At 43.3% G+C, this 25,401-nt stretch overlaps 1 protein-coding gene across 9 annotated transcripts in view; it reads left to right on the top strand.

Annotated features, from left to right (window-relative positions):
* The window catches only part of Pde4d (phosphodiesterase 4D), an 845,080-nt gene extending 823,100 nt beyond the window's left edge, over positions 1–21,980 (top strand). For all 9 annotated transcript variants that reach the window (XM_041663292.1, XM_041663293.1, XM_041663294.1 and 6 more), the window contains 9 exons: positions 1,619–1,712; positions 3,156–3,328; positions 4,313–4,411; positions 5,444–5,608; positions 6,746–6,845; positions 15,585–15,739; positions 17,435–17,557; positions 18,183–18,365; positions 19,173–21,980. In XM_041663292.1, the coding sequence (XP_041519226.1) occupies positions 1,619–1,712; positions 3,156–3,328; positions 4,313–4,411; positions 5,444–5,608; positions 6,746–6,845; positions 15,585–15,739; positions 17,435–17,557; positions 18,183–18,365; positions 19,173–19,589 (1,509 nt within the window). In that variant the 3' untranslated portion in view covers positions 19,590–21,980. The remainder of the gene's footprint in view (positions 1–1,618; positions 1,713–3,155; positions 3,329–4,312; positions 4,412–5,443; positions 5,609–6,745; positions 6,846–15,584; positions 15,740–17,434; positions 17,558–18,182; positions 18,366–19,172) is intronic.
* Positions 21,981–25,401: the final 3,421 nt, after the last annotated feature.

The following is a 25,401-nucleotide window of genomic DNA, read 5'->3' as shown; positions in this document are numbered from 1 at the left end:
TTGTCAGACTCAGAGGAAGGCTGTACTTTAAGAAGCTCTGTCTATATGGTCTCTGATTAATTCCTTGACCTCTGTGACTATTCCAGGTGAAACACACATGTATCAAGAGGCAAAGCTAACGTCATAAATGAGAGAAAACATTGATGTTTGTCTCTCAGGGTCTGAGCTGCCTCACTCAGAATGATCGTTTCCAATTCCATCCATCTACTTGAAATCTGCATAATTTCACTTTTTAAAATACTGAATAATATCCTGTTGTGTCAATGTACCACATTTTTATCGTCCATCAGCCCACTGATAGACAGTTAGCTAAGTTGTTTCTATTTCTTGGCCATTGTGACTAGAGCAGCAAAGAACACAGATGCGCAGGTACCTCTATAGTAGGATATAGAGTCCTTTGGGAAAATGCCCAGCAGTGGTGTGGCTTGATCAAGTGGCAGAGCTATTCGTGGCTTTTTAAGGAACCCCCAAACTAATTTCCATAATGGCTACACCAGTTCACACCCCCACCAGCAGTGTCATCCCCCGCCCCTCTTTCCCCACAGCCTCACTGGCAGGTGCCCTCATGTGTTCTCTTGTTCTTTTGTTGTTTGCTTACTTGTTTTGTTTTTAATCTTAGCCATTCTGACGAGGGAATCAAGTGCACTCAGAGTAGCTTTAGCTTGCTTTTCCCTGTTGTGGGAGCGGATGAGTGCAGTGTGTCTGGATGGAAATGGGCACAGCAGCAGAGGACCAAACATTGGCCTGCTTTGCTGATGTGGGAGGTGGATCAGTAAATTCTATGGTTTCTGAAAAACGAACACTTCTTACACTTTCTGCATGGACACAGCTTCAGAATCAAACGTTATACATGTAGTATTTACTCTGATGTTGTGTTTCTCCAAATCCCTGGAAGAACATTCAAATAAATCTACTAAGTTTTTCTTTATGATTAAGGACTATGATACTTTAACATTTGATCACTATTATATTTTCAGTTTTAATAATGATAAATCAATTGATAAAATAATACTATGTTAAACTCAATGGGTCACATACAAAAAGAGAAGACAAGAAAGTAGGGGGGTTGGTGGGAAGGTCTCTAGGGGGTAAAAACAACTGAAACTGACTCTCTCTGTTTATATATGAAACAGTCAAACAATAAAAAACAAAAGAGAAAAAAAAAGAAAATAAACAAGCAGAAGTATAGAATGCAATGTGTGATCTGTATTCATCAATTATATTTTTCTTCTGCAGATGATAATGATATCATTACTTTAAAAATTATTTTATCTGTTGATTAATGTCATTAAGTTTTATTATCTATACTATTTTGTGTGGTAGCTGCTAGATAACTGTGAATATGTAAACTGAAGATAAAGTTAAATGAAGTCCAAAACTCAAATTCTCATTCATCCTGACCCCGTTTCATGGGCTTCACAGCCCTGTGTGCCTGATGGACACCGTTACAACACAGAGCGGCCTACCTTTCCAACATTGGAGACAGTAGCACTGGTGACCAGTTGTCATGGTTATTTAGACGTTCTCTGGGTGTATTTCCGTGTGTCTTGGGGCACACTTATATCATGACACCCGAAATGTGCTCATTTCTTACCACGGTCCTCCTTTTCTCTTCCAGTTTAAAAGGATGCTGAATCGGGAGCTCACCCATCTCTCCGAAATGAGTCGGTCAGGGAACCAGGTGTCGGAGTACATATCGAACACATTCTTAGGTGAGAACAGCCATGTGCAACTTAACACTGGCCTTAGGCTTGTGTGTTTGCTTGCTTGTGTTTAGAGGGCAGTTAGAGTTTAACTTATTTTGGAAACCAAGTATATGCTAGAAATTCTTTTTTATACATAATGTTAATAAGTTGAGACATTAAGCGTTTGAGAATCAGAATCAATCTGGGGGTGACATGGCATACTCTCACCTATCTGTCTATTTGTCTGTCTACCTATCTATCTGAAGTACAAGATATCAAGCACATGCTAGGCAAGCAGTATAACACTGAGCCACCTTCCTAGCAAGGTCTTTTCATAATACTAGTTATGAAATATCATGATATTTATTCACTCCTGCATCAAACACATTTTTGTTAAAGGCCACCACGGCTGGGCACTGGAAAAATAATGAATTAGAAATAGTCCCTGCCAGGTGCAGTTTCTAAGGGAAGCTTTTGGACTTAGCCCAGTGCGGCTTTGTGAGACAGGTTAGAAGACAGAAAGAATTGGCGCTAAGTGAAAATTAATCACTTGAGTTCCTCTTTGATAGGAGGATTCACTTTCAAAACAAAATTATTAGTGTATTAAGGAGTGAACTCCTGTCCATATGATTGTTAAACCAATACTGTACGGGGATGAGGTCAGGCTGCTCACTGCCTTCACAGAGGTGAATGCATTGAGATACCGTATGTCTAGAGCATTTACTATAGACGGTAGCATGTATGCCTCTACTTACATAGTGTTGTGGATTGTCTGAGGTCCCTCCGAGACTTGGCGACACTGTAGACATTTCCTTCCTACTGCATAGAGAGGGAAAGTAGAAATCCTCAGGTCTTTCTGGGGTACAGCTTAGGCTCTCTTGGTGTGACTCACTGTGATTATTTAGCTCTTGAATTCCTAAGCTGCTATTCTTGATCTATTTGCATATATCAATATGTTGAAACTGGAGTTCTTAGTTGGAAAGGTTGTTTTCAAACCTCTAAATGAAATTCCAGTGGGAATGGGATCGGTGGACACATCAAGTACTCTGCTTTCTTTAAGCTGGCTGTCGTATCTTGCAGCCTTCTTCAAGGATAATCTATCAAGTGGTCTTGTAAATAAAGTCGAATTTGTTCCATGTTGTGTTTGAGGATATCAACTTGTCTTCAACTCTAAAAGTAAAAATAGTGTTTGGAATCATTTTCTAGACTGTAGAGTGAGCAATTGTACTTTGTTCATTTATATGTTGTGTGATTAAAAAAATAAAGTTGAAGCCGGGCGGTGGTGGCGCACGCCTTTAATCCCAGCACTCGGGAGGCAGAGGCAGGCGGATCTCTGTGAGTTCGAGACCAGCCTGGTCTACAAGAGCTAGTTCCAGGACAGGCTCCAAAACCACAGAGAAACCCTGTCTCGAAAAACCAAAAAAAAAAAAAAATAAAGTTGAAGTAATAATAAATTCTCTCTTTCTTAAGATAAGCAACATGAAGTGGAAATTCCCTCTCCGACTCAGAAGGAAAAGGAGAAAAAGAAAAGGCCGATGTCTCAGATCAGTGGGGTCAAGAAGTTGATGCACAGCTCCAGCCTAACCAATTCATGCATCCCAAGGTTTGGGGTTAAAACGGAACAGGAGGATGTCCTGGCCAAGGTACTGTCATTTCAAAGATCACGGCGGGATTTGTTTCCATGAATTCTCTTTCTTTTAAGTGGATGGAAGAGTTCATTAATTTATATAATCTTTAAAACTATTTTGGAGTCAGGCATAGTGGTGCACGCCTTTAATCCCAGTACTCAGGAGGCAGAGGCAGGCAAATCTCTGTGAGTTCAAGGCCAGTCTGGTCTACAGAGTGATTTCCAGGACATCCAGGGCTACATAGTGAGACCCTGTCTCAAAACAGCACAAAACAAAACAACAACAGACCTATTTTGTTTCCTTTTAAGTGTGTGTGTATGTATTTGTCGCACATGAACACACATACACACACATGAGCACAGTGCCAATGGTTGCCTGAAGAGGGCATCCGATTCCCTGTACCTGGGGTTATAAGAGTTATAAAATTGGGTGCCGAGAACAGAAGTCAGGACCTCGGGAAGAGCAACAACTGCTTTTAACCTCTGAGCCATCTCTCCTTGATCTAAAGGTTGGAAGATCACTTCACATGCTGTATAAATTATTAGATTTTATTAATATGTAGATTTAGATCTGTGATTTGATTGATATGTCTTGGATTGTTGTTTGCTTGCTTCTTTGTTTACTTTTAAGCATTTTTATTTGATTTTTTTGGGGGCCTCTTTTTGAAGAATTCGAAATCTGTTGCCCTGGATTTTAGACTAGGTAGATTCTGTGCTTGGATTTTAACTATAGAAGAAATTATTTGAGATCAATAATGAAAGCATATGAATGTGATTTACTATCAGAGTTGTGATTAGTCAGTATTTGGTTTTCAGTACATTTAAGTGAACTTGCCTTAAATTTGACTGTGTTTACATGTCCCATCCTTTACTTTTAAAATGAGTGTTTTTTTTTTAACTTTAGTAATGTTCCTCATTGAAGTCAGTTATTTTTAAATGCTTCTGTTTATTGTCACCTCCTGCTCACCGTTGTCTTCTCTGGGTGTTTTTCTTCCCCTAGGAACTAGAAGACGTGAACAAGTGGGGTCTCCATGTCTTCAGAATAGCAGAGCTGTCTGGAAACCGGCCCCTGACTGTTATCATGCACACCATCTTTCAGGTAACCAAGGGGCTGTCATTTGCTTCCGCTGTGACAGCATCCCCAAGAAAATCCCTCTAGGAGGAGAAGTAATTAGTTCTGGCTACTCTGTGGCCTTGAGGCTGTGATAAGGCAGACCACGGAGGGGGGGGGGGGGGGGCAGAAAATGTGGTACAGTCAAAGAGGCTCCGCTGAGGTTAACAGATCCAGGGAGAGGAGCAGAGCAGGGGCAATAGTCCAGGGAAAAAACGAACTCTCCAGTGGCCTGCTTCTTTCCACTGGGCCTTACTTCCTGGTTGTCCATTGCGCTGAGAATTCATTAATGAAGCTAGTAGCCTCATTGTCCAATCACCTGTTAGCAATAACGCCTCAACGATCAGGCATTGGGGTCAATTTTCCCCCAGACTGCCCAGCCTTTAAGCTCCGTATCCTGCATTATACATTCTACTCATCCCCTGACTGACTTTGATGGCTCTGTTTTATTGTGGATGGATGCTTTTTCCTTTATAAGGAACAAATAATAATAAATAGGAGTGTGTGTAAAACACACATAACTGTATTTGTCTCTATTTAAGAACTATGGGAAATGGAAACAGTGTATTGACAATAGTTACAAAACCCTCTCCACAATGCAGACTGACTGACTTTCTCGACAAACAAGCCCCTGCTGGCTCACAGAGAAAATAGTTTCTTGAGTATATTTTTAGTAGACCTCCATCATTTCTATATCTGTTTCTTGGTCTTGCCTTTGTACCACGTGAGGGTGGGATGTACCTTGGGACTAGGGGCGTAGGGCTTGGGAGCCCACTCCTGACACTCACGGTACCCCTCAAATGCAGGGACTGTTGGTCTCAGCAGGACAGCTCATTGGTGGGTGCCTGCCAGAGCTTCTGCCCTGCCCAGATATCTCCATTGCCTTCGACAGATGTAAGAAAACATCTGGTGTCTGGGCTGTCTGTAGGCAACACCAGCCTGTGATTCTCTTTTACCGCACTCGGGCAAATGAGTTTTACTAGAAAGACAAAAATGTTAAGAGGATTTCTTTTCTTACAGGAACGGGATTTATTGAAAACATTTAAAATTCCAGTAGACACTTTAATTACGTATCTGATGACTCTGGAGGACCATTACCATGCCGACGTGGCCTATCACAACAACATCCATGCTGCAGATGTCGTCCAGTCCACGCATGTGCTCTTGTCCACCCCTGCGCTGGAGGTCAGGCTGCTTTCTAAGATCTCACTCGCCGTCACTCGCCGCTTAGAAATAGCTCTTTCTCTTGGACGTCAGCGGGGTGTCAGTGCAGACAAGAGCTGACTTCCCTGGAAATACACTGGCTGACTTAGAAGGAGGAGAAAAATCATGGTTAATAAAGCCCAGATCGTTTGATGAATTCTGTCTGGGAGAATTGGTCAACGATTTGGGGACCCATCTGTTTGTAATACTGCGTCTTTGAAGTGGCCCAGCAGTCAGGGTGCACACACATCTGGCTTCTTGACTCCTCGTCCGGCTGTTTTCTGGAACTTTAGTTTCATGGCTGAAACTCAAAGGACAGTCGTGTTTTTAAAACATAAGCAGCATCTTAATAACTCCCCAGGAATTTTATTAGAAGGAACTGTCTTTTTAAATTTTCCAAATCCTAGGAAGTTATTCCGTTAAGTCTTTCATAAAGGGATTTAATTTCCATAACCATCAGAGGGAAAGATTTTCATTTGCTGTGTAGTGTAGACTCTTCTTGTAAACTTGTGCTTATGCCTCATTATTTGGCTGAGTGGTTCCCAGCTGGGGGTGATTTCTGCCCTGCTCTCCTTCTCCACCCCGAGACCCAGGCACATGGGGGGAATTTCTGGAAACGGTGTTGCTTGTACATGCCCCTAGCATGCTGTGAATCAAGATGAGAAATTCCCTAAACAGCCCAATAATGAGCACGGTGCGCTCTAACCACAGCGTTGATGGCACTGAGGCTGAGAACTGGTGATTTGGGTGACAGGAAGATGAAAGAAAGGAATTCCTTTTCATAATTCCGCGGGTGTCGTTGATGTTACTCTCAGAGTATCATTGAGCTGCTTGGAAGCTCATATTTCCTTCCGGCATCATTTCAGACCCTCCAATATTTTTTTTAAAATATAATGAACAAGAGAGATCTTGTCGTGAGTCTAAAATGCTTTGCTTGGAAGCCGAAGTTTAAAGACTCACCCAAAGGGCCACTGCTTGCTGGAGCATAGTAAGGTGCTGCCAGACCTCACCCCACATTCCCTCTGAATGTGGGGGTTGATCTCACTTGTTTATGTGATGCTCTCACTCATATCTTCCTGGACTGGCATAGTAATATTCCCTGTGCTGTTGGCTTCCTAGGCGGTGTTCACAGACTTGGAGATTCTCGCGGCCATTTTCGCCAGTGCAATACATGACGTGGATCATCCCGGTGTGTCAAATCAGTTTCTGATCAATACAAGTAAGTGAGACCTATTTTGGGGGGTACATTTTAAAAATATATCACTGAGTGATTTTTATAAGTCCGTGTTCCTCCAGGGCCATGATTGTGCTTTGGACATGTGTAAATATGTTTGAGAAATAGTGTAACACTACTTTATCGCTGCACATGATCGTGCCCTCTTGTGAGGCGGGCAGTTGGTGTGTGAACATCATCTGTGTGCTCTAGCCCGTCTCGAAAAGTCGCTTATTCCCTTATTTCTGCAGAAGGCAATCAGAGGTGAAAGTGTGTTCAGCGCCGTGAGTAGACCCGTGAAAGCATGTGCCTGGACAAGGGTGTGGGTAGCCCATAGGAACCAACACTAAGCCTCCGTTGACCTACAGATCACTAATCCCCATTGGAAACTGTAGCTCTCCGTCCCCACCGTCACAGATCCCAGCCCCCTCGGTTTCTTTTCAGATCTCTCTGTGGAAGTCACAGGAACTGAGTTTCTAGCCTCTTGTCTTTGACTGTTCACTATCCGTTTAGACCCCAGTGACCTCTCAGCGTGTAAGGAGATAGCGCTGTGTCTAGAAATGTAAGAAGTTCTAGAGATCTGGTCGTGGCCTCTCTGATACACAGCAAGCATCTGTAAGGGTGTCTAGAGAGGGTTTAACATTACCTAAATGGTACCTGGTATTTGAGTTTACTAGGTAAATGGCTTAACTCTACTAGGACTTAATTCGTTCCCACTGTGCTATGGTAGGTTAATGTTGTAAATTCCCCTTTATATAAAGGGAAATGCAAAGCAGTGACTCTTTTTCAGGTGAAGAAACATGCTTCAATCTGTGGGTTACACTCTGTCTTGTGTGCTGTGGAAATCTGGCTAGCCTAGGATCAGGGCCTTCACAGCTTCCAGCATTACCGTAACAGAATTTAAAGAGAGATTGTGTCTTGAGAGGCCTAATTCAGGTCTGGAAGATTGTTTAGATCCACATTTGTGCCCTTAAATAACCTCCGTAGAAACAGAACAAAATACACGCTAGTGATTCACAAATGGAGCCAAGGCTCGGAGGTCAGAGGACCCAGGTGCCTCCTGGGATGTGTGGTTGGCATATCACATTTGGGGTGTTAGAGTTAGGTGCTTACTGGTCAGATAAGATCACATTCCTTGTTCCCCTTGCTTTATGAGAACCTGTAACAGGACTCTTCCAGGAGTCATGAAACATTTACATAACTGTTATCACCATTGACTCTATTGGGGGTGGGGCTTGCTTTGTTCTGCAGCTAAGGGTAGAGGGAGCATTTTCTAAAAAGGCCTGTTAGGTCACATGGTGCGGTGTACCCTGGTACTTTCTTTCAACCTGGCCTGCTTCAGTGTTTTGAGGCTCAAGCATTTCTTGGTATGTTCTTATTGGTATAGATTTCAACAAATACATAAACATACCTTGTTTAGATTTATTTTTTGACATGTAAGAAAGACATTGTCTCTAAGTTTGTAACACCAAACACTGAAAGACTATTTCCTTTGCATTCTCCCATATATGCTATTGTATGTTCCCTTATAGTGGCACCAGAATTAAGAGCAGAGGACACATTTAAATCAGTCATAATAAAGTCAGTCTTTTGAGTAGTCTGCTGTCCTTTTGAAGGATAACAGGGACAAGTTCTGTTCTGTTTTGTTTTTTCTATGAACCCTCCAAACCCAGTTGGGACTTGGCTGGCACCTGTGGGACTGTGGTGGGCAGCAGGGCATCTGTGGAGTCTGTCATCTCTCCTAGCATAGTTCCATCCTCTAAAGATTGAGAGCCAATAAAGCAGATAGGGGGAAGATGCCTGTAAACTTAGAAAAGTGGCCCGTGGTGTCTGTTTGGTACGTTTTTCTGGTGACAGTGCCTAGGTAGAGAGCTGATAACCAGTCCTGTTTCTGGAAGTGAATTCCTTCTAGCGTTGTGATGATCAGTGGGACCACAGCCACACGGGAAGCCCTGGGTTCCGAGAGCCACTCTTGTCGGGTTGTGGTGAGGCAGTGAGTCTTCAGCAGCGCAGCGTGGTCCACAGACACGTTCCAGGGCTGATCAGAGTCGCTGCCTCTGCTTTGAGCAGTGACCACAGCCTGCACTCTTGCCTCCCTTCCCCCCCCCCCCCCCTTTTCTCCTTTCCACTAAGACACACGGTTTATATGCACAGCATGCAGCAAACGAATCTCTGGCGACCTTAACAATAACAAATACAAGACCTTTAAGAAATAATTTGTCGAAATTATGTGTTTATTTTTCTTGGTAGTAACCCTTCAGAGCGAGACGTAAGTTTTTGTTTTCTCTGGCATTCATGAGTGAGTCAGGCAAGCACACTCTCAACCTCTTGACTCAGAGCTGGCCCCTCCAACAGCCAAAGCCAAAGGTTGAAGCTGGTTCTTGTTACAAGGAAATCTTGAGTTTTCATCGTCATTTCATACCCCCAGTTAGATGGCTGCATCTCTTAAGGCGTAGTGAACTTAAAAGGCGCGTCCCAGGGTATACTTACTGTTGGCGTGATTTGCAGTGCGGTCATGCCCCTGCCTCTTAACTGTGATCTTAGACTTGATGTGTTAGTTTGGGGACCGCATGGTTTCATACTATGGGTGTCTGTGCTTATTGAAAGCACATGGAGGTTCTGAGAACAGGGGATCATTTCTACATGGCAGAGATGATGAGATGTGGCCATTTGGGACTTTAGTATACAATGAGAAGTTGGGTTTTAATGGATGCCTGAAGGACGTAGAGGTCTATGGACACAGGGCCTAGAGAAATTGAAACTCCAGGTGGAATGCTGCTGTGTTCTCGTGAAGACAGTGCAGATAAAGCAACCCAGAAAGTGCAAATAGCTTCATAAAGCTTTGACTGCACCATATGAAAGGTATTTATGGTGAAAAGATCATTTGACTTTCAAGTTTTATTTTCTGAAAACGTAAACGGTATGAAAGGTACCGAACATGAATGGTGTTATATTTTACTTGGAAAGAGAATGCTTTGTTTATAGGAAAGATGCCCGAGTTTGGGGAGGAAGATTCATTCACACTCATTGGTATTCAAAGCATATGTCTTTGGGTTTCCGAGAGCAGAGAGACAATACATCAGAGTAAGCCGGAGTGGAATCTAGATGCCAGTGTACGTACTTTACAGAGGTTAGCAAGCTCTCATATCATTTTCACGGTTTCCCATGGCTGTAGTCGTGATTTATATAGAGATCTTTGTCTGTGCAAACCTTTGAGATAAGGACAAAATCATTTTTGACAATTATGATTATGCAGAGAACAAGGCCGAGCAAGGTCTTGCTCATAAGAACTTGTGTTGTGCTATAAGAGACAACTTAATAAGTGATATCTTGAGATGGTACTTCATGCAGGAGGAAGCCAGGCAGGGTCAGGGCATGGAGCACAGATGAAGTGAGGGGGAGAAGGGTAGTTTTAGAAACATGTTATTTAGAAGTCTTTTATATTAAAAAAGTATACTTTATAACAATTTCACACTTACATTTTCATGCATGCCTAAATACTTTGACTTTATGTCATGATGTTATCATACATGTACATAATAGACCTTGATCTAACCCTCCCTCCACCACTGCCTTCTCTTTCCTGTCCTTCACCCCGGCTCCTTTCAGTAACCATTACACGGATGACTGTTTCGTGCCTCCAGTGACGCAGAGACATAATGGAGCCTGCTGTCCTGTCAAACACTGGGCTAAGCCCAGCTAAGTGACAGGAGTGGAGAGAGGGCGTGGCTTTCACTCTTGGTGTAATACCCTCCCCCCCATCCCCCACCCCATCACACCCCTCACCCCTGCACTCTGACCTGCTCCCAGGCTGCGCAGCTTCACCCAAATCTTATTCTCACATGCAGCAAGTTCCAGACCAGCCAGGGCTACATAGTGGATGATGACAATAATAATATGTTCATTGAAAAGTAGAAGAGACACAAATGAATTAACTTGACTCTGTTAATAGACACTAAATTACCCATTTCCTTCAGAGGATGTCACTTTGAAAGTATATACTCTGAGTAAAATCTCTCATTTTATACTTTTCAGAAATATTGCTTTCTTTTGATCCAACAGAAAGCATAGATGCATTTACATTTTCCTTATATTTATGCCACCTACATTTTATCTCCTGAACTCTTGCCAGTTCTGAGCTTTTAACAATTTAAGTTCAATTTATCTAAATTTTTGAAATTTTTAAAGAGCTCTTTTTTAGGCCATCACATTTCTCCCATGTTGCAATTAGCTCTGTAGAATAAACTTCATTTAAGTATATTTACCCTGCCACAAGATTAACAGGAAATTCTTGCCCTTAGTGCACGACCACAGCATTGGCAAAGCAACAGCAAGCAGGCTTTTGCCCTCTGCAAGCTCACAGTCTAAGATGTACAGTTCTAGGGCTACCTAGAGAACTGGAAAATCTTAATTTGTGGTGAGCCCAAAGGAATGTTTCTGTGTGAAGTTAGCATCTGAATTAGCAGACTGAGAACAGATCACCCCGACCCAGGTGAATGGGCACCACCGCCAACTCTTACAGGCCCCAATACAGTAGATGGGGTGAAGGGAGGCAAATGACGTTCTCAGTCGGAGCTGGGACATGTGTCGTCCCCTGCTCTCAGACATCAGTGCTGCTGGTTCGCAGAGCTCCCAACTGGAGCTGGCACTTATATCATTTCCTTCCCTGTCTCTCGCCTCATTCCCTGTCTCAGGCCTTTGGAAGGACTGAGTTGCCAGTGCCTTTCTTGGCTCTCCAGCTTGTATAAGGCCTGAAGATTGAGGCCATTCTTGGCTTCTATAAGAACCTGAGCTAATTCCTGCAGTAAACAGAGAATCTATATCTGTCCTTCAGGCTGTGTGTCACTGTGGAAGCATGACTCTTGGAGACTGGGCTTTAAAAGGTGATATAGGAGGAGTGGAATTCTAAGGATGCATTTTCTGGGTTGCTTTGTGTGTTTCTAGCGCTGTCTCCTCTCTTGGATGTGAAACCCTGATAATTCTATTCCTTGTAGTAAAGAACATACTGATAAGCTGTATTATGAAGTATATACAGAGATACTCACGATGAGCCTCAGGTACTTCATATCAACCCCTGGTAGGATACGAGATTGTGAGTGATTCCATATCTTCCCAGAACTTCTTAGGAGATTCGGGGAAGGTGATGACATTGCTTGGTTGCTCCCAATGTCACTGGACCAAATGCTTGTTGAAAATGATGAGCCCTGGGATGGGAAATCCCAGATCAGGCACACGTCAACGGCTTGTGTTTCTGGGTGTGTCGGGACAAGAGCCGCCTTTGCTGCACTCGCAGAGAGAAACTGCTGAAAGTCCAAGTCAGAACCACTTTTTATGACTGGCTCAAGTACAGTGAGCTCCCAGCTTTTCTAGGACATCTGCTGCTGGTTAAATGACCTTGGTTGGGAAATAGATCCAGCCAAAGTCCAGGAGCTCCATCCCTTAGTGAAATATGGAAGGGTCCAGTGGTATGGGGCATGCTGGGCCATCCCTTCTAAGGTGGAAGAATAATTACATATCACGCTTGTTACACCCGAGAGAGGACCTCGTGATCCCCAGGCCTGGATGGATTTGGGAGCCACAGTCTCCTCACTGAGGTGTGTCACTCTGGCCTATTACTGGATGGCAGGAAAACTGTTGCTAGCTTATTTCATGACTCAGAATAAAGGAAGTCTCTTTCAGGGTCTCTGCTGCCATGCAAGTAAGTGCCTCATGACTTCACTGGTCCAGCGGTGCTTGGGCTTGCCAGTAGCAGACGGTGTGGTTGTTTGGAGCTATGTACAGGGCTCAGTAGGCGATTCATGGCACAGGATTGTAGGATTTTTGAAGCAAGGCCTTGTCGTTTTCAAAATTAAAATCAATAAGATAGAAACAGCTCAGCAATAAAACCGAAACAACAATAAAAAAAAAAAGAGCATTTTTTTCTCAAAAAGAAAAACCCAGGGCGCTGGGTGGATTCACTGTTAGCTCCTTTTTTAAAAATTATAACATCATCTTGAAATGAGGACTCTGGAGACAGCTTGCCTTTAAATGAGTGTCCCAGCTGTGTGATATTGACAATGCCACCTTTCCTAAGACTCATTTTCTTCGTTTATGAATGGCTATCACATTCAGATCTTCCTAAGAGAGTTGTGAGCATTGAAGATACACCATGGCAACCACTTACAACACCAGGGCAGCTGAGTCCCCTGAGTGTGGCGACTTAGGATATTTTCTTCTTGGTGCTTTTAAGTTAGGAAGAAGGGAAGTGTCTAGTAGAAACCAGATGACCAGAAGTAACCTTTAATTTTGTTTAGAGACTCAAGTCTCTAAGTAGGTTGGGAAGGTCAAGGAAGCAGACTACGTTCAGAGAGAAGGGAAGACTAGAAGCATGCTCTACTGGTCATCGAATGGTCCACAGTGCTGGGATCATTTAGAGAATGAGCCGTGAAGTGTTCAGCAATCAAGAATGATTTCATCAAACCCCTGACAGAAGAGTGGCTGGTCAGCTAGCCTCTCCGCCCATCCTCCCACGCCTTATTGTCTGTGTGTACGTTGTGTTGCAGTGTGAACTTTAAGGACTCTACTTACAAGTCCTGGGTTAGCATCTTTAGCAGGTGCTATAGACCCTTGCCTTCTGTCTTACATGTGACCAGTGCAATTTCAGTGACCAGTATAGAAAGTTAGATGATGACCCTGGGGTTCAATTTCTTAAATGCTAGTTTTTTGTTTTGTTTTTTTCATTTAAAACTAAGATTTTTACTACCCTGTCCTGGTTGCCTTCAGTAGCATCAGACTGGAGCAGCTGATTACCCAGACTGAGTAGGTGATCTCCACAGAACAGATCACCTTTCTGGAGGCAGCACCCTCCCTGCCTCAGCTCTCTCTATAAATAAGAGGGAATATAAACCTGTTAGTATTTCTGTAAGTTCAGGTGAATCCTATGTTAATGCCCCTTATCTACATATATGTTTATTCTCCTAAAAAAAACCGTGGTAGATGAAGTCATATTATTTCTATGAGTTAGACAATATTATGCCTTCCTGCCAGCATTTGCTTGTTTAGTATGATTAAGATGTGTATATAACAGTGTCTCGTGCTCAGATCCCATATCATTTTAAATTTCTGACTTCTACATGTTTATCCATGGGCTTTCATAGATTATTTAAAAGTAAATTTGATCCCTAGCATAGAGAAGAGCAAGACTTAGTCAGACATTACCTTTCAACGGTATTTATTTTTCCAGACAAAATAAAAGTGAACCATAAACTTGCACATCTACTCCGGAAGCTCTGCACTCTCCTGTTTCTGGTGTGGAGAGCAGTGGATTAGATATGCTCTTTGTGTGTAGTTCTCCTGAGATCATAGGGTCTCCTTGGGGAGCACATCCCAAGCCTCCGTTGTCCTAACTCCTTCAAAGCAATCAGTAAGTAGTCTGATGCTTGCTCTCAGAAGAAGACGTATTGTTGTCCTAACTCCTTCAAAGCAATCAGTAAGTAGTCTGATGCTTGCTCTCAGAAGAAGCCACTGGGTGTATTTTTTTAGAGCCTTAGTGACAGTGAATATTGAATACCTGTGCTCTCAATCTTGACAGCTACCTAAGGAAGCAAAATAAAGGGTCTTGAAACTCTTAAAGATAGGTGTGGTGAGACGGCTCAGTATTTAAGAGCACTGGCTGATCTCAAGGACCAGGGTTCAAAATCCAGCACCCACAGGGCAACTCTCAATGTGTAACCCCAGTTCCAGGGGAGCCAATGCCCTCTTCCAGCCTACGCAGGCACCAGGCACACACATGGTACAGATACACACGTTCAAGCAAAACACTTATACACATAAAGATTAATCTTAAAAACAAAAGGCCTCCTATATCCAGGTCTGCTGCTGGGATTAGGAAGAGGCATAAAGATAAATCTTAAAAACAAAAGGCCTCCTATATCCAGGTCTGCTGCTGGGATTAGGAAGAGGCATAAAGATTAATCTTAAAAACAAAAGGCCTCCTATATCCAGGTCTGCTGCTGGGATTAGGAAGAGGCAGAGTACCTTGCTGCCATCAATCCGCAGATCTGAAGCCGTACGTGAAGTACAGAATCTCTCTATCACGAGTCTGTAGATGGGTGTGCACAGGGTGTGCGGAGCCGCGGGCAGGCAGGAAGGCAGTTCACACTCGTAGAGCACTGAGCACGGCCAGGAGCCTCAGAAGAGGAAACATTTGTGGTGTGTGTGTGTGAAGGGTGTGTGTGGGGGGGGGGGGTCATTTAGAAGGACAAGCACCATGAGCAAACCAAATACTGGAGCTTGCTCTGTGTATAAACAGCCTTGCACCCGTGATTCGACCACCATATCAGGGCAAGTGTTCCACAGTGATCAGGAAATGACACCTCCTGCCTAGGATGGGGCACAGGTGTTAGAAATAATGCACAGTCTGTTGAGCTGATGGCTGATTCTGAAAAGAGACTGGTCCACTTCTTCCACTCCAGAGAATTGCCTGAAAGGACCACCTAGCAGTCAAATTGCAATTGCCTCCGAAGATTTGGGCTTTCTTTCAGTTCTTAGATTATTTGACATGTTTGCTTGTGGGTGATGGAAAAGACATTCAGGGGCAACCATTTCCTAAACACAAGGCATCGAAAATCTTGGGGGTTTGTTTCCAGACCAGCCTCTAACTCGTTATCCTCCTGTCTCAGCCCCTGGAGTTACCGTACAGTTTGAAGAGCGAGAGAGACACTAAGTAAGTAGCCTTGGTGACATTGCCCCTGCTCCTTCTTCCAGACTCAGAACTTGCCTTGATGTACAACGACTCCTCCGTCCTCGAGAACCATCACTTGGCTGTGGGTTTCAAGTTGCTCCAAGAAGAAAACTGTGACATTTTCCAGAATCTGACCAAAAAGCAAAGACAATCTTTAAGGAAAATGGTCATTGACATTGTAAGTACCTAACAAAACTGATTCACGTTCTTAGAGATGATACAGGGCTAGATTGGGACGTGGACCTGTCGAAACTGCCTCTGCTGCCCCTGGCAGTGTTTGACTATATAATAGCATCTCTGTTCTTAACAGTTGGGATTTAAGACCAGCAGCATCCATCAGACCCCTGTGGGCTCCCTGATCTCTGCAAGCCCCCTGAGTCCTGGCCAGTTGCTTCTGTGGGCCTCCTCACACTGCCCCTGACCCCTTGGTTCCTCTGATCCTTCCCCCCCATTCTCTGCAGAACTCCCCAAGCTCCATCTAATATGTGGTGTTATGCTGAGTAGCTTCCTATTCTTGTGGGATTGCTAACAGAGGATCAGGGGCTGTCTGACTATTTTGCCTACTTGTGCGACCCTTTTCCTCCTTTCTCGGTTGTCTCCTCCAGCCCTGATGTGATATCATGTGCCTAGTCTTACTGAAAATAGCTATGCCATGTATGGGTGTTTGGTTGATGTCCCTGGGAGGCCAGCTCTTTTTCTGAGAGGAAGTGGAAATGGCAGAGAAGAGAGACTTGGGGAGATGGGAGGGAGGGGAAACTGTAGTCAGGATATAATCTATGAGAGGAACTTAAACCAGAAGACTTAGTATGCTGGCTGTTTTCTTCTCTTGGCCAGTGACAGGCAGAGAAGAATGACTCAGCAAATACAGGCCATTCTCTGCAACTCCAGCAGAGTCTGTCCACCTCCCACTCACACAGAAATCCCCTCAACTAGACTCTTTTCCCTGCGTACAATATTCAGAGGAATCTCTGGGTAGTATAAAATTATACTTAAGTTTTTAAATTTTTTTTATATTAGCATTCATCTTACAGTTTATTCTTTTTTTTTTTTTTTCACAAATCAATCCCAGTTCCCCTTCGCACCCCTACAACTTCCCCACCCTATCCCCCATCAGCTCCTCAGAGATGGTAAGGCCTCCCCTGGGAAGTCAATTAAGTCCTCCCATCTCCTCCTTAAAGCAGGACCAAGCAACTCCTTACCCCCACCCCACTTCCCAGTGCCTAGGCTAAGGTATCTCTCCATAGAGAATGGGCCCCACAATAGGGTTATATTTAACTTACACTTATTAATTTCTGTTTGGGTATGTGCACACACACACACACTCCCTGATGTACCAGTGGACTCAGAGGATGGTTTATGGGAATCAGTTCTTTTCCTTCCACCGCCTGGGTCCTAAAGATGAGATTCAGATCATAGCCTTGGTGACAGGCACCTTTACCCACGGAGCCATCTCGTGAGCTCCCGGTGTACACTTTTACCTTTTTATGCTTTGTTGTTCACAGGGAGACATCATTCCTCCTAGATCAGCAAAACAAACCAACCCAAATACTTTGTATCCCAAGTCTATCCAAGTAGCCTTGAATCAGCTAGGTACAGTACAGTATGGCTCCCTAGTTCAGAACAAACACAGGAAATAAGATGGTATATTTACCTTGAAAGTGGTGGCCAGGTACTTTAGGTTTCTATGTTGTATGGGCTCTGGGAAAACTTGAGAACCAAGAGGAAAAGAGCTCCCCATTTCCACATATCAGTAGAATTCAGTGTTTCTCTCTTCCTTTTCGGACTCAAAATAATCTCTCTGTCCATTGGCAGTTTTGTTTTGTTTTCTTCCTTTTGGCCTTCTTCCCTCATGAAATAATCTTTGCCTTGCCAGGTACTTGCGACAGACATGTCAAAGCACATGAACCTGCTGGCTGATTTGAAGACGATGGTGGAAACGAAGAAGGTGACAAGTTCTGGTGTCCTCCTCCTCGACAACTATTCTGACAGGATCCAGGTAAGTCGGCGTCTGTGTTTGCTCTTTATGCATACGTCAGTGACTCGGCAAGAGACAGGAGCTGTTTCTTCTCTGTCCCTTCTCGTATGTCCAGAAGCTACAGGCAGGATCTTTATCTTTTTTTTTTTTTTTATTGAGAAACGTGGTTTTCGTACAATATTTTTCTGATCATAGCTTCGCCTCCCCACCCACTCAACCCCCAAGTCCTTTTCTCCCTTTCATTTAGAAAGCAAAACAGAATTGAAAAAAAATACAAGAAATACATATAAAGAAAATCCATACGAGCACACAATTAGAAGTCATAATATACAGGCAAAAGACAGATGAGACAAAGAAAAAAACGTACCCAGTCCTTTGTACTTAAACAGGTAAACTCTTATTGACCTGTTCATTTGCATATACACTGACAACATAACATCCGAAGACCAGCCATTTGAGCATCATAATTCATGAACACAGCGTCTCTTAGGTGCATAATTCAGAACTATTAATCAAGTGTGAGCTGCAGAGCCCCCCCCCCGCACGGTAGAGCCGTTTGTAATAAGCCTGACACCACATGTATTTTTAAGTGTCACAGTCACCTGATGCAGATTCCTAGAGTAAAGCATGCCTCCGCCCGCCTTAGGTCCTGCAGAACATGGTGCACTGTGCAGATCTGAGCAACCCCACGAAGCCGCTCCAGCTGTACCGCCAGTGGACAGACCGGATAATGGAGGAGTTCTTCCGCCAGGGGGACCGGGAGCGGGAACGTGGCATGGAGATCAGTCCCATGTGTGACAAGCACAATGCCTCTGTGGAAAAATCACAGGTAAAGCCCCAACTCGGAGAACGGGCTGAGCCGCAGCTGAAGCGGTTGGCTGTTTTAGCTTCACACTTCCCTGCATTTTATGTTTTCCTTTTTGATAATTAATTTGGATTTGGCACGGTAGATTTCACTGCTGTTGATGAGCCAAAGACTCTTAGGATTTACAGTCATACAGCCACACCTAGTTTACTATAATTCATTCATGCGACTATAGCCGTCTAATGTACTTCTGTAAATAGAATGCTTGGCTTATTTCAGTTATCTGGGTTCTCTACAAACTGACTATTCTCAAGTAAGATCCAGGCCCCAGGCCCAACTATGTAAACAGCTGAAAAAATGAAAATGAAATTTATGCCCTGGCAATGCTGAAGCATGCATGGACAGCCCGGATATGGAGGTTCTGTTGAACTTGTCCATATTGGGCTTCATGGTCTAGTTGATGACCACTGACCAAGTCTTTTCCTCAAGAGGGCACCAGATCTCATTACACATGGTTGTGAGCCACCATGCGGTTGCTGGGAATTGAACTCCGGACCTTTGGAAGAATAGGCAGTGCTCTTAACTGCTGAGCCATCTCTCCAGTCCACGTAAATAACTAGTATTCTCTATATTGTAAGCATCCCTTGAACTAAGAGTTCTAACTTTGGCCAGCTAGTAGCCACACTTACACCATCTGCTGACTCCCAATAGTGACGAATGTACGGAACCCAAGTTAGTAGTCTTCTATGCAGGCTCGATGGGGAACCATGGTCTGGTTGAGCCTTTTCGAGGTTCTTAGTCCCCACTGAATTTCTCTTCTTTTCTGACCAGGTGGGCTTCATAGACTATATTGTTCATCCACTCTGGGAGACATGGGCAGACCTCGTACACCCTGATGCCCAGGACATTTTGGACACTTTGGAGGACAATCGTGAGTGGTACCAGAGCACAATCCCCCAGAGCCCCTCCCCTGCACCCGACGACCAAGAGGAGGGCCGGCAGGGCCAAACTGAAAAATTCCAGTTTGAACTAACTTTGGAGGAAGACGGCGAGTCAGACACTGAGAAGGACAGCGGAAGTCAAGTGGAGGAAGACACTAGCTGCAGTGACTCCAAGACGCTGTGCACTCAAGACTCGGAGTCCACGGAAATTCCCCTGGATGAGCAGGTCGAAGAGGAGGCTGTAGCAGAAGAGGAGGCAAGCCAGCCCGAAACTTGTGCCATAGACGATGGCTGTCCTGACACGTAACAGTGTAAAGACTGTCTCACTTTTTTTTTTTTTTAAGTAGAAAAATTGTTTCCAAAGTGCATGTCACATGCCACAACCATGGTCACACCTCACTATCATCTGCCAGGACGTTTGTTGAACAAAACTGACCTTGAACTACTCAGTCTGGCGCTCAGGAATACCGCAACCAGTTCTTTCACCTCCATGTCATCGGAGCAAGGGGGAACCTTCGTCACGAACATGATTTTGACGTGATTCTCAGCTTGGCGGAGCTGACAGAGCGGGGAAAATCAACTCCAACTGTGTTTGAGGGAGCTTGGCTCATCGGGCTGCCCCAAAGTAGATGTAGATGGCAGGATTTCTTCCTGGTTTGTTTGCAGAAATTTTAAAGAAGGAAGGCACTTGAGGGACGGAGTGAACTCGCAGATGAAGCAATGAAAGTGTCATGAACAGGAGGAGGATGAGCCGCAGAAATTGCATAATTTTCTAATTTCAAGTCTTCCTGATACATGACTGAACAGTGTGGTTCAGTGAGCCACACTCACCTCTACATTTTGTATGATATGTAAAACAGATTTTTTGTAGAGCTTACTTTTATTATTAAATGTATTGAGGTATTATATTTAAAAAAAAAACTGTTCAGAACTTCATCCGCCACTGGTTATTTTTTTCTAAGGAGTAACTTGCAAGTTTTCAGTACAGATCAGTGCTACTACACTGGATAAATCTCATTTACAAATTTTACTTGCACCTTAGAGTTCATAGCAATTAACTGATTTGTAGTGATCTCTTGTTTTATATACCAATGACTTCCATACCTTAAAACAGAGAAACAACTTTCTGTTGCTGGAAACCCTTTTTGTAAGTGTCGGTTGACTCCCGTCTCTTATTTCAGTCCTTCCCCCAACCAGGAGAATTGCTCTCCATCACATCCGTGGTGTGCGAAGTGAGTATTTATTCTGTAATCCTTTCTGTGCATTCTGTCAAATGTGTCTTAAGCCTCCTGGAAGCTCAGTCCTCAGTTGGTGTTGTCCGAAGTCAATGGGCGATATAGAAATACCCAGTAGCTGAGAGTCGGTCTGTTTCAGGCATCTTCCTACCTACTGCCTTCTGATGCCTTTTTTCTTTTTCTGTGTCCCTTACAGTCACGACACATTCGCCCATCAGTTTTACTGTTGCTCACAGACGGGTACAATAAGAGAGACATTTGTCCTTCACTGTACTGTCTAATGTGTGTTCCAGCCTCTGCCCGTGTTCTAGGTGGGGTCTTGTCAAGAGTGTCAGTGTCGTTAGGGTTGACATTCCTTTCTGCCACATAAGGTTCTGTGTCATCACTAGCTTTTCCCTCTGGGGTTGCGGAGGGAAACACGCTAAGTTTGCATTCGCAGTTCTGAAGAATGCTAGCAGACTCTCTCAGCCAGGACCGGGACAACTGTGGTTTGAACTGCCCATGGACATAAGACCTCCATGAGGAATGTCCCTGGAAAGTCACTCTACGGGTAGCAGCTCCTCTCCCAGAAAATCGCCATCATTATAATTGCTCCATAAGCTTGCCCTATAGGAAGGACTACTTCAGACACACAAAATTGATGGTGCCACTGGCACCAGGGCGGGGTAGTTATGCAATGCAATCTAAAACCTCGGATTGACAGACTCTGTCTCAATACAATATTAAGAGGGAATTCCAGATTTCAGCCCCAGGAACCCTATTGATTTTTATATATTAACTCCCAGTGTTAACTTGCGGATTGTAGTCCGCCTCAGGCAGCACATGTATAGTCTGAGCCTTAGGTGGATCCTCGGAGTTTGGAGCCCATGTTAATTTTTTATTTTTGGCACCCAACCAAATGGGGAGTAAAAGGGAGGATGGTATATAACTAAATGAAAAATCATAAGTCTGAAAAAACATACCTAAAACTTCTCAAGGAAGTTGTGGGCTAGTCACTGAGAAAAATAAGTCGTCAGCCAGGGAAATCACTCAAGCTGAACCGAAACCCTGCTTCAATCTCTTTGGTCCCGAGGATGCTTAGAACCTTTGCTACAAAAAAGGTTTCTGATCTTTACCATAGGGCAGGATAAGAATCAAATAACTGACCGCTGGAGTGCCAGCTTCCTTTCCTTGTAAAGAGCAAACGGAACATAATCTGCCTCGTGTGACCAGACTTTTCACAAGACATTTGGGCACCTGTTTCTCTTTTCATTTTATGTGTCCCTGAAGGGGCTCCCGAAGGAAGGGCAGAGTCTAGAGTTGATTTCCCCCTTCCTAAATCATTCTTACTTCTTCCCCTCCCTCCACGTGGCATTTCCCCCACAGAGTGCCTGCAGTCTTCACAATGAAAAAAAGAACAGCAATATGTCATAAACAGATCCATACCTGCCAGGGCTGGTAACCGCACTAACGGAGCTGCGTTGGTTCTTTTTTTTTTTTTTTTTTTTTTTGGTTTTTCGAGACAGGGTTTCTCTGTGGCTTTGGAGCCTGTCCTGGAACTAGCTCTGTAGACCAGGCTGGTCTCGAACTCACAGAGATCCGCCTGCCTCTGCCTCCCGAGTGCTGGGATTAAAGGCGTGCGCCACCATCGCCCGGCTTGCGTTGGTTCTTAATGGCACTGTGTTACAACAGCAGCCACCGATGGACAATCAAGCTGTAGCGGACACATAATAGCCAAGAGTTAGAGACTAGCGTCCTATACCTACTATCTGTTCACCACCCCTACCCCCCTTTACCGTGCCCCTTGCTCATTTGCTCTCTCACCAAAGTGTGGTTCACAATACACACTGCATTAAAAAGAACATCTTTATACAAGTGGCTTTATTTCCTAAAATGCCATAAGAAAATGCAATATCTGGGTACTGTACAGGGGAAACCAAGTCCAAGTTTGCATAAAACCAGTACATTTCAGCTTGCAAGTTACTGAAGGTGATAACGCTGTCTTCATTTTGTTTTCCTTCACATCAGTTCAAAGATACGAGTAAACAGTATAGATGGAACAAAATGCAGATAAGGAAAGAAAAAAACTTGAATGAAACAGATTTTACAGAAAGCTTTATGATAATTTTAATGCATTATTTATTTTTTGTGCCATGCATTTTTTTTCTCACCAAATGACCTTACCTGTAATACAGTCTTGTTTGTCTGTTTACAACCGTGTATTTATTGCAATGTACATAATGTAATGTTAATTGTAAATTATCAGTTCTTATTAAAACATCGTCCCATGGTGGGATGGTGTTGACATATTTGGAAACTCTTGGTGAGAGAATGAATGGTGTGTATACATACTCCTTGTACATTTTTCTTTTCTTCTGTAATATAGTCTTGTCATCATAGAGCTTGTTTATGGAAGATTCAAGAAAAATATAAGATACATAAAGATATATAAATTTAAATATCATAGCTGCAGGTCTTTGGTCCCAGGGCTGTGCCTTAACTGTAACCAATATTTTCTTCTGTTTCGCTGCATTTCAGAGTAAGGTGATAGTGGCTTGGGCTGGGCGTTTTGTATCCACACGCTTCCCTGGTGGAATTTCTGGCAATAGCTGATTTTACAAAGACTAGACATCACTGCTGGAGAACCTCCTGACACTTTTGAGATGCGTGCTCCTAAGCACCTGTTTCTATGGAGCATGGCTGCACGGATGGTGACTGTTTCCTAGCTGAATGCTGGGAGCCATTTCACTTGGACATACGGCATTGCTTTTCTTACTCCCAAACCTGTACTAGAGAAACGTACTTCTCCAGTGATTATAGAATGGCTTGTTGGCTTCTGGACCTTACAGGAAGATGAGTTTGATTTGAAACAGGAGGCATGGGTCACTCATCTTGGTTAGCCCTCTGCTCACCAGCTTCCTGTCATACCAAAAAATTATACAATTTTTAATACTATTTTTTTCTCCAAGATCAAATTTATATATGTATAATACATAATACACATGTATAATACATATACATACACACTGTTTGAATATATACGTATGTATACATGTAAATCATCTAACTTAAACATAGTTCTGTGACGATGCCAATTCCCATAATGTAACGAACTCATGTCTCTCTGAAATAGTTTCTGTAAAACGTCTGTCCTTGTAGGATTGTTAAGTGTGACCTTGCACAATGGCAAGTCCTGAAAGCCACGAGAGCTTCCTGGTGGAAAATGTGGCCACGTCTCACTACAGCTCAGCCCTTAGCGCGTGTGACACAGTGAAAAGACAGAGTCTTTTTTTCTAGGAAAAACGAGCCTCCTATTATTTTATTTTTTGACACAAACTGTAGATTTTAGCAGCCCTGGCCCAAAGGAATTTGATTACTTTTGTTTTAAACAGTACAAACGGAACACTATACTTACAAAATACATCCTTACAGATTTCAGTTTTTTTTTTAACTGTTTCCTTTCTTTGGGTGTGTTTTCCGCGTGGTAAACTGTGTGTGAGCATCACAGATGGTGATTCTGTTAGTGGTTTCTTAGCCTCTCCTACAGCCCATGGGGATAGTACTGTACATCAATACCTTCATATAAAAATTTTATATGCAATGAAAATAAAAGCATGGGTTGATTCTGCCTACTTATGATTTGGTCTTTTCCAGAGAAATCATGTTTTACATGGCATTTCACTCAGCACACATTTCTAGCAGTAGTGACCATTTTGTGATGTGACAGACTAGTTATCTCATATCAGGACAGATATTCATAACTGGGTAAAACCAAATGATGCTACTCTTTTGATATAAAAATCCCTTAGTTCACTTATATGACAGACAAGATGAAACACACTGCTTTCTAAGGAGGTCCAGGAAGGGGCCACCTACTTTTAATCTATCACTCTGGATGTTCAAGAATTACTTAGACGCCCATCTGCATGTGTCAAGCTGTGGGATTTGCAGTGCAGGAGATATAGGTCTGTTCCCCTGGGCCTTGTTCTCTGGGTGACAGAGGCATGGGATGGTTGGGTACACATGCCAGTAGAGCTGTGGTCAGAACAGGGAAGACTCCCAGTGGCGCTTGAGAGGAGGAAGGAGAGCCAGGCAGAGAAAACATTTGCAAAAAATCCTGAAATGTAAATGAGCTTGAGATACCTGGAAGAGAGTAAGGACAGGGAGGGCCTGCAGGCCTGGAGCCCAGAGATCATTTTTAGTTGTCCTATGTAAAGAACATGCTGAGCTGTCACTCCGTCCTCTCAGCCCCGTTTGATTTTCTATGTAACACATCAAAAATTGATAGGCATATATCCTTATTTATTGTCTGTCATTCTTATCAGTATATGGGTAGAGACCAGCAAGGTCTTCCTGGCACGTTCCTAGCTCTTACAATAGGGCTTGGAGCACAATAGGTGCTCACTACATTGAGTATAGCTACTGGGTTGATAATGCATGTACATCAACTTTGCATCTATCTATGCTGACTTGATTCCAAGCCCTACCTCCCACTCACCTAAATGCAAAGATGTCCAGGTACCCTCTATAAAATGGCGTGTTTGCTCATAGCTTGGGTACAGTATTCTATCTACTTTAAATAGTCTCTAGATTTTTTTTGCAATAAATGCTAATAGTGAAAATAGCCATAACGTATAGTGAATAGTGACAAGGAAGGCCAGTTTTATACATATTCATTATATAGGTAGTGTTTATCGGGATATTTTTAGTCTTTGATGAGTAAGCCCACAGAAGAAGAATCTAGAGAGAAGGCAGAGTGTAATTCAATCTGAAGATATTTGATAATCAGAGGAAACATTTAAAACTTAATAAAAAATATTATGATTTGTTTGAGTTTTGAGCTTGCTAAACCTAGATAGGTTTAAATCTTTCTTTATTGCTAATAAAAACTTCAACTTCTCACAA

Source organism: Microtus oregoni, unplaced genomic scaffold, assembly GCF_018167655.1.
Source record: "Microtus oregoni isolate MIOR12 unplaced genomic scaffold, Mior012 000014F_ref0000157, whole genome shotgun sequence".
NCBI classification, from domain to species: Eukaryota; Metazoa; Chordata; class Mammalia; order Rodentia; family Cricetidae; genus Microtus; species Microtus oregoni.
This window is presented reverse-complemented; position numbering and strand designations above follow the sequence as displayed.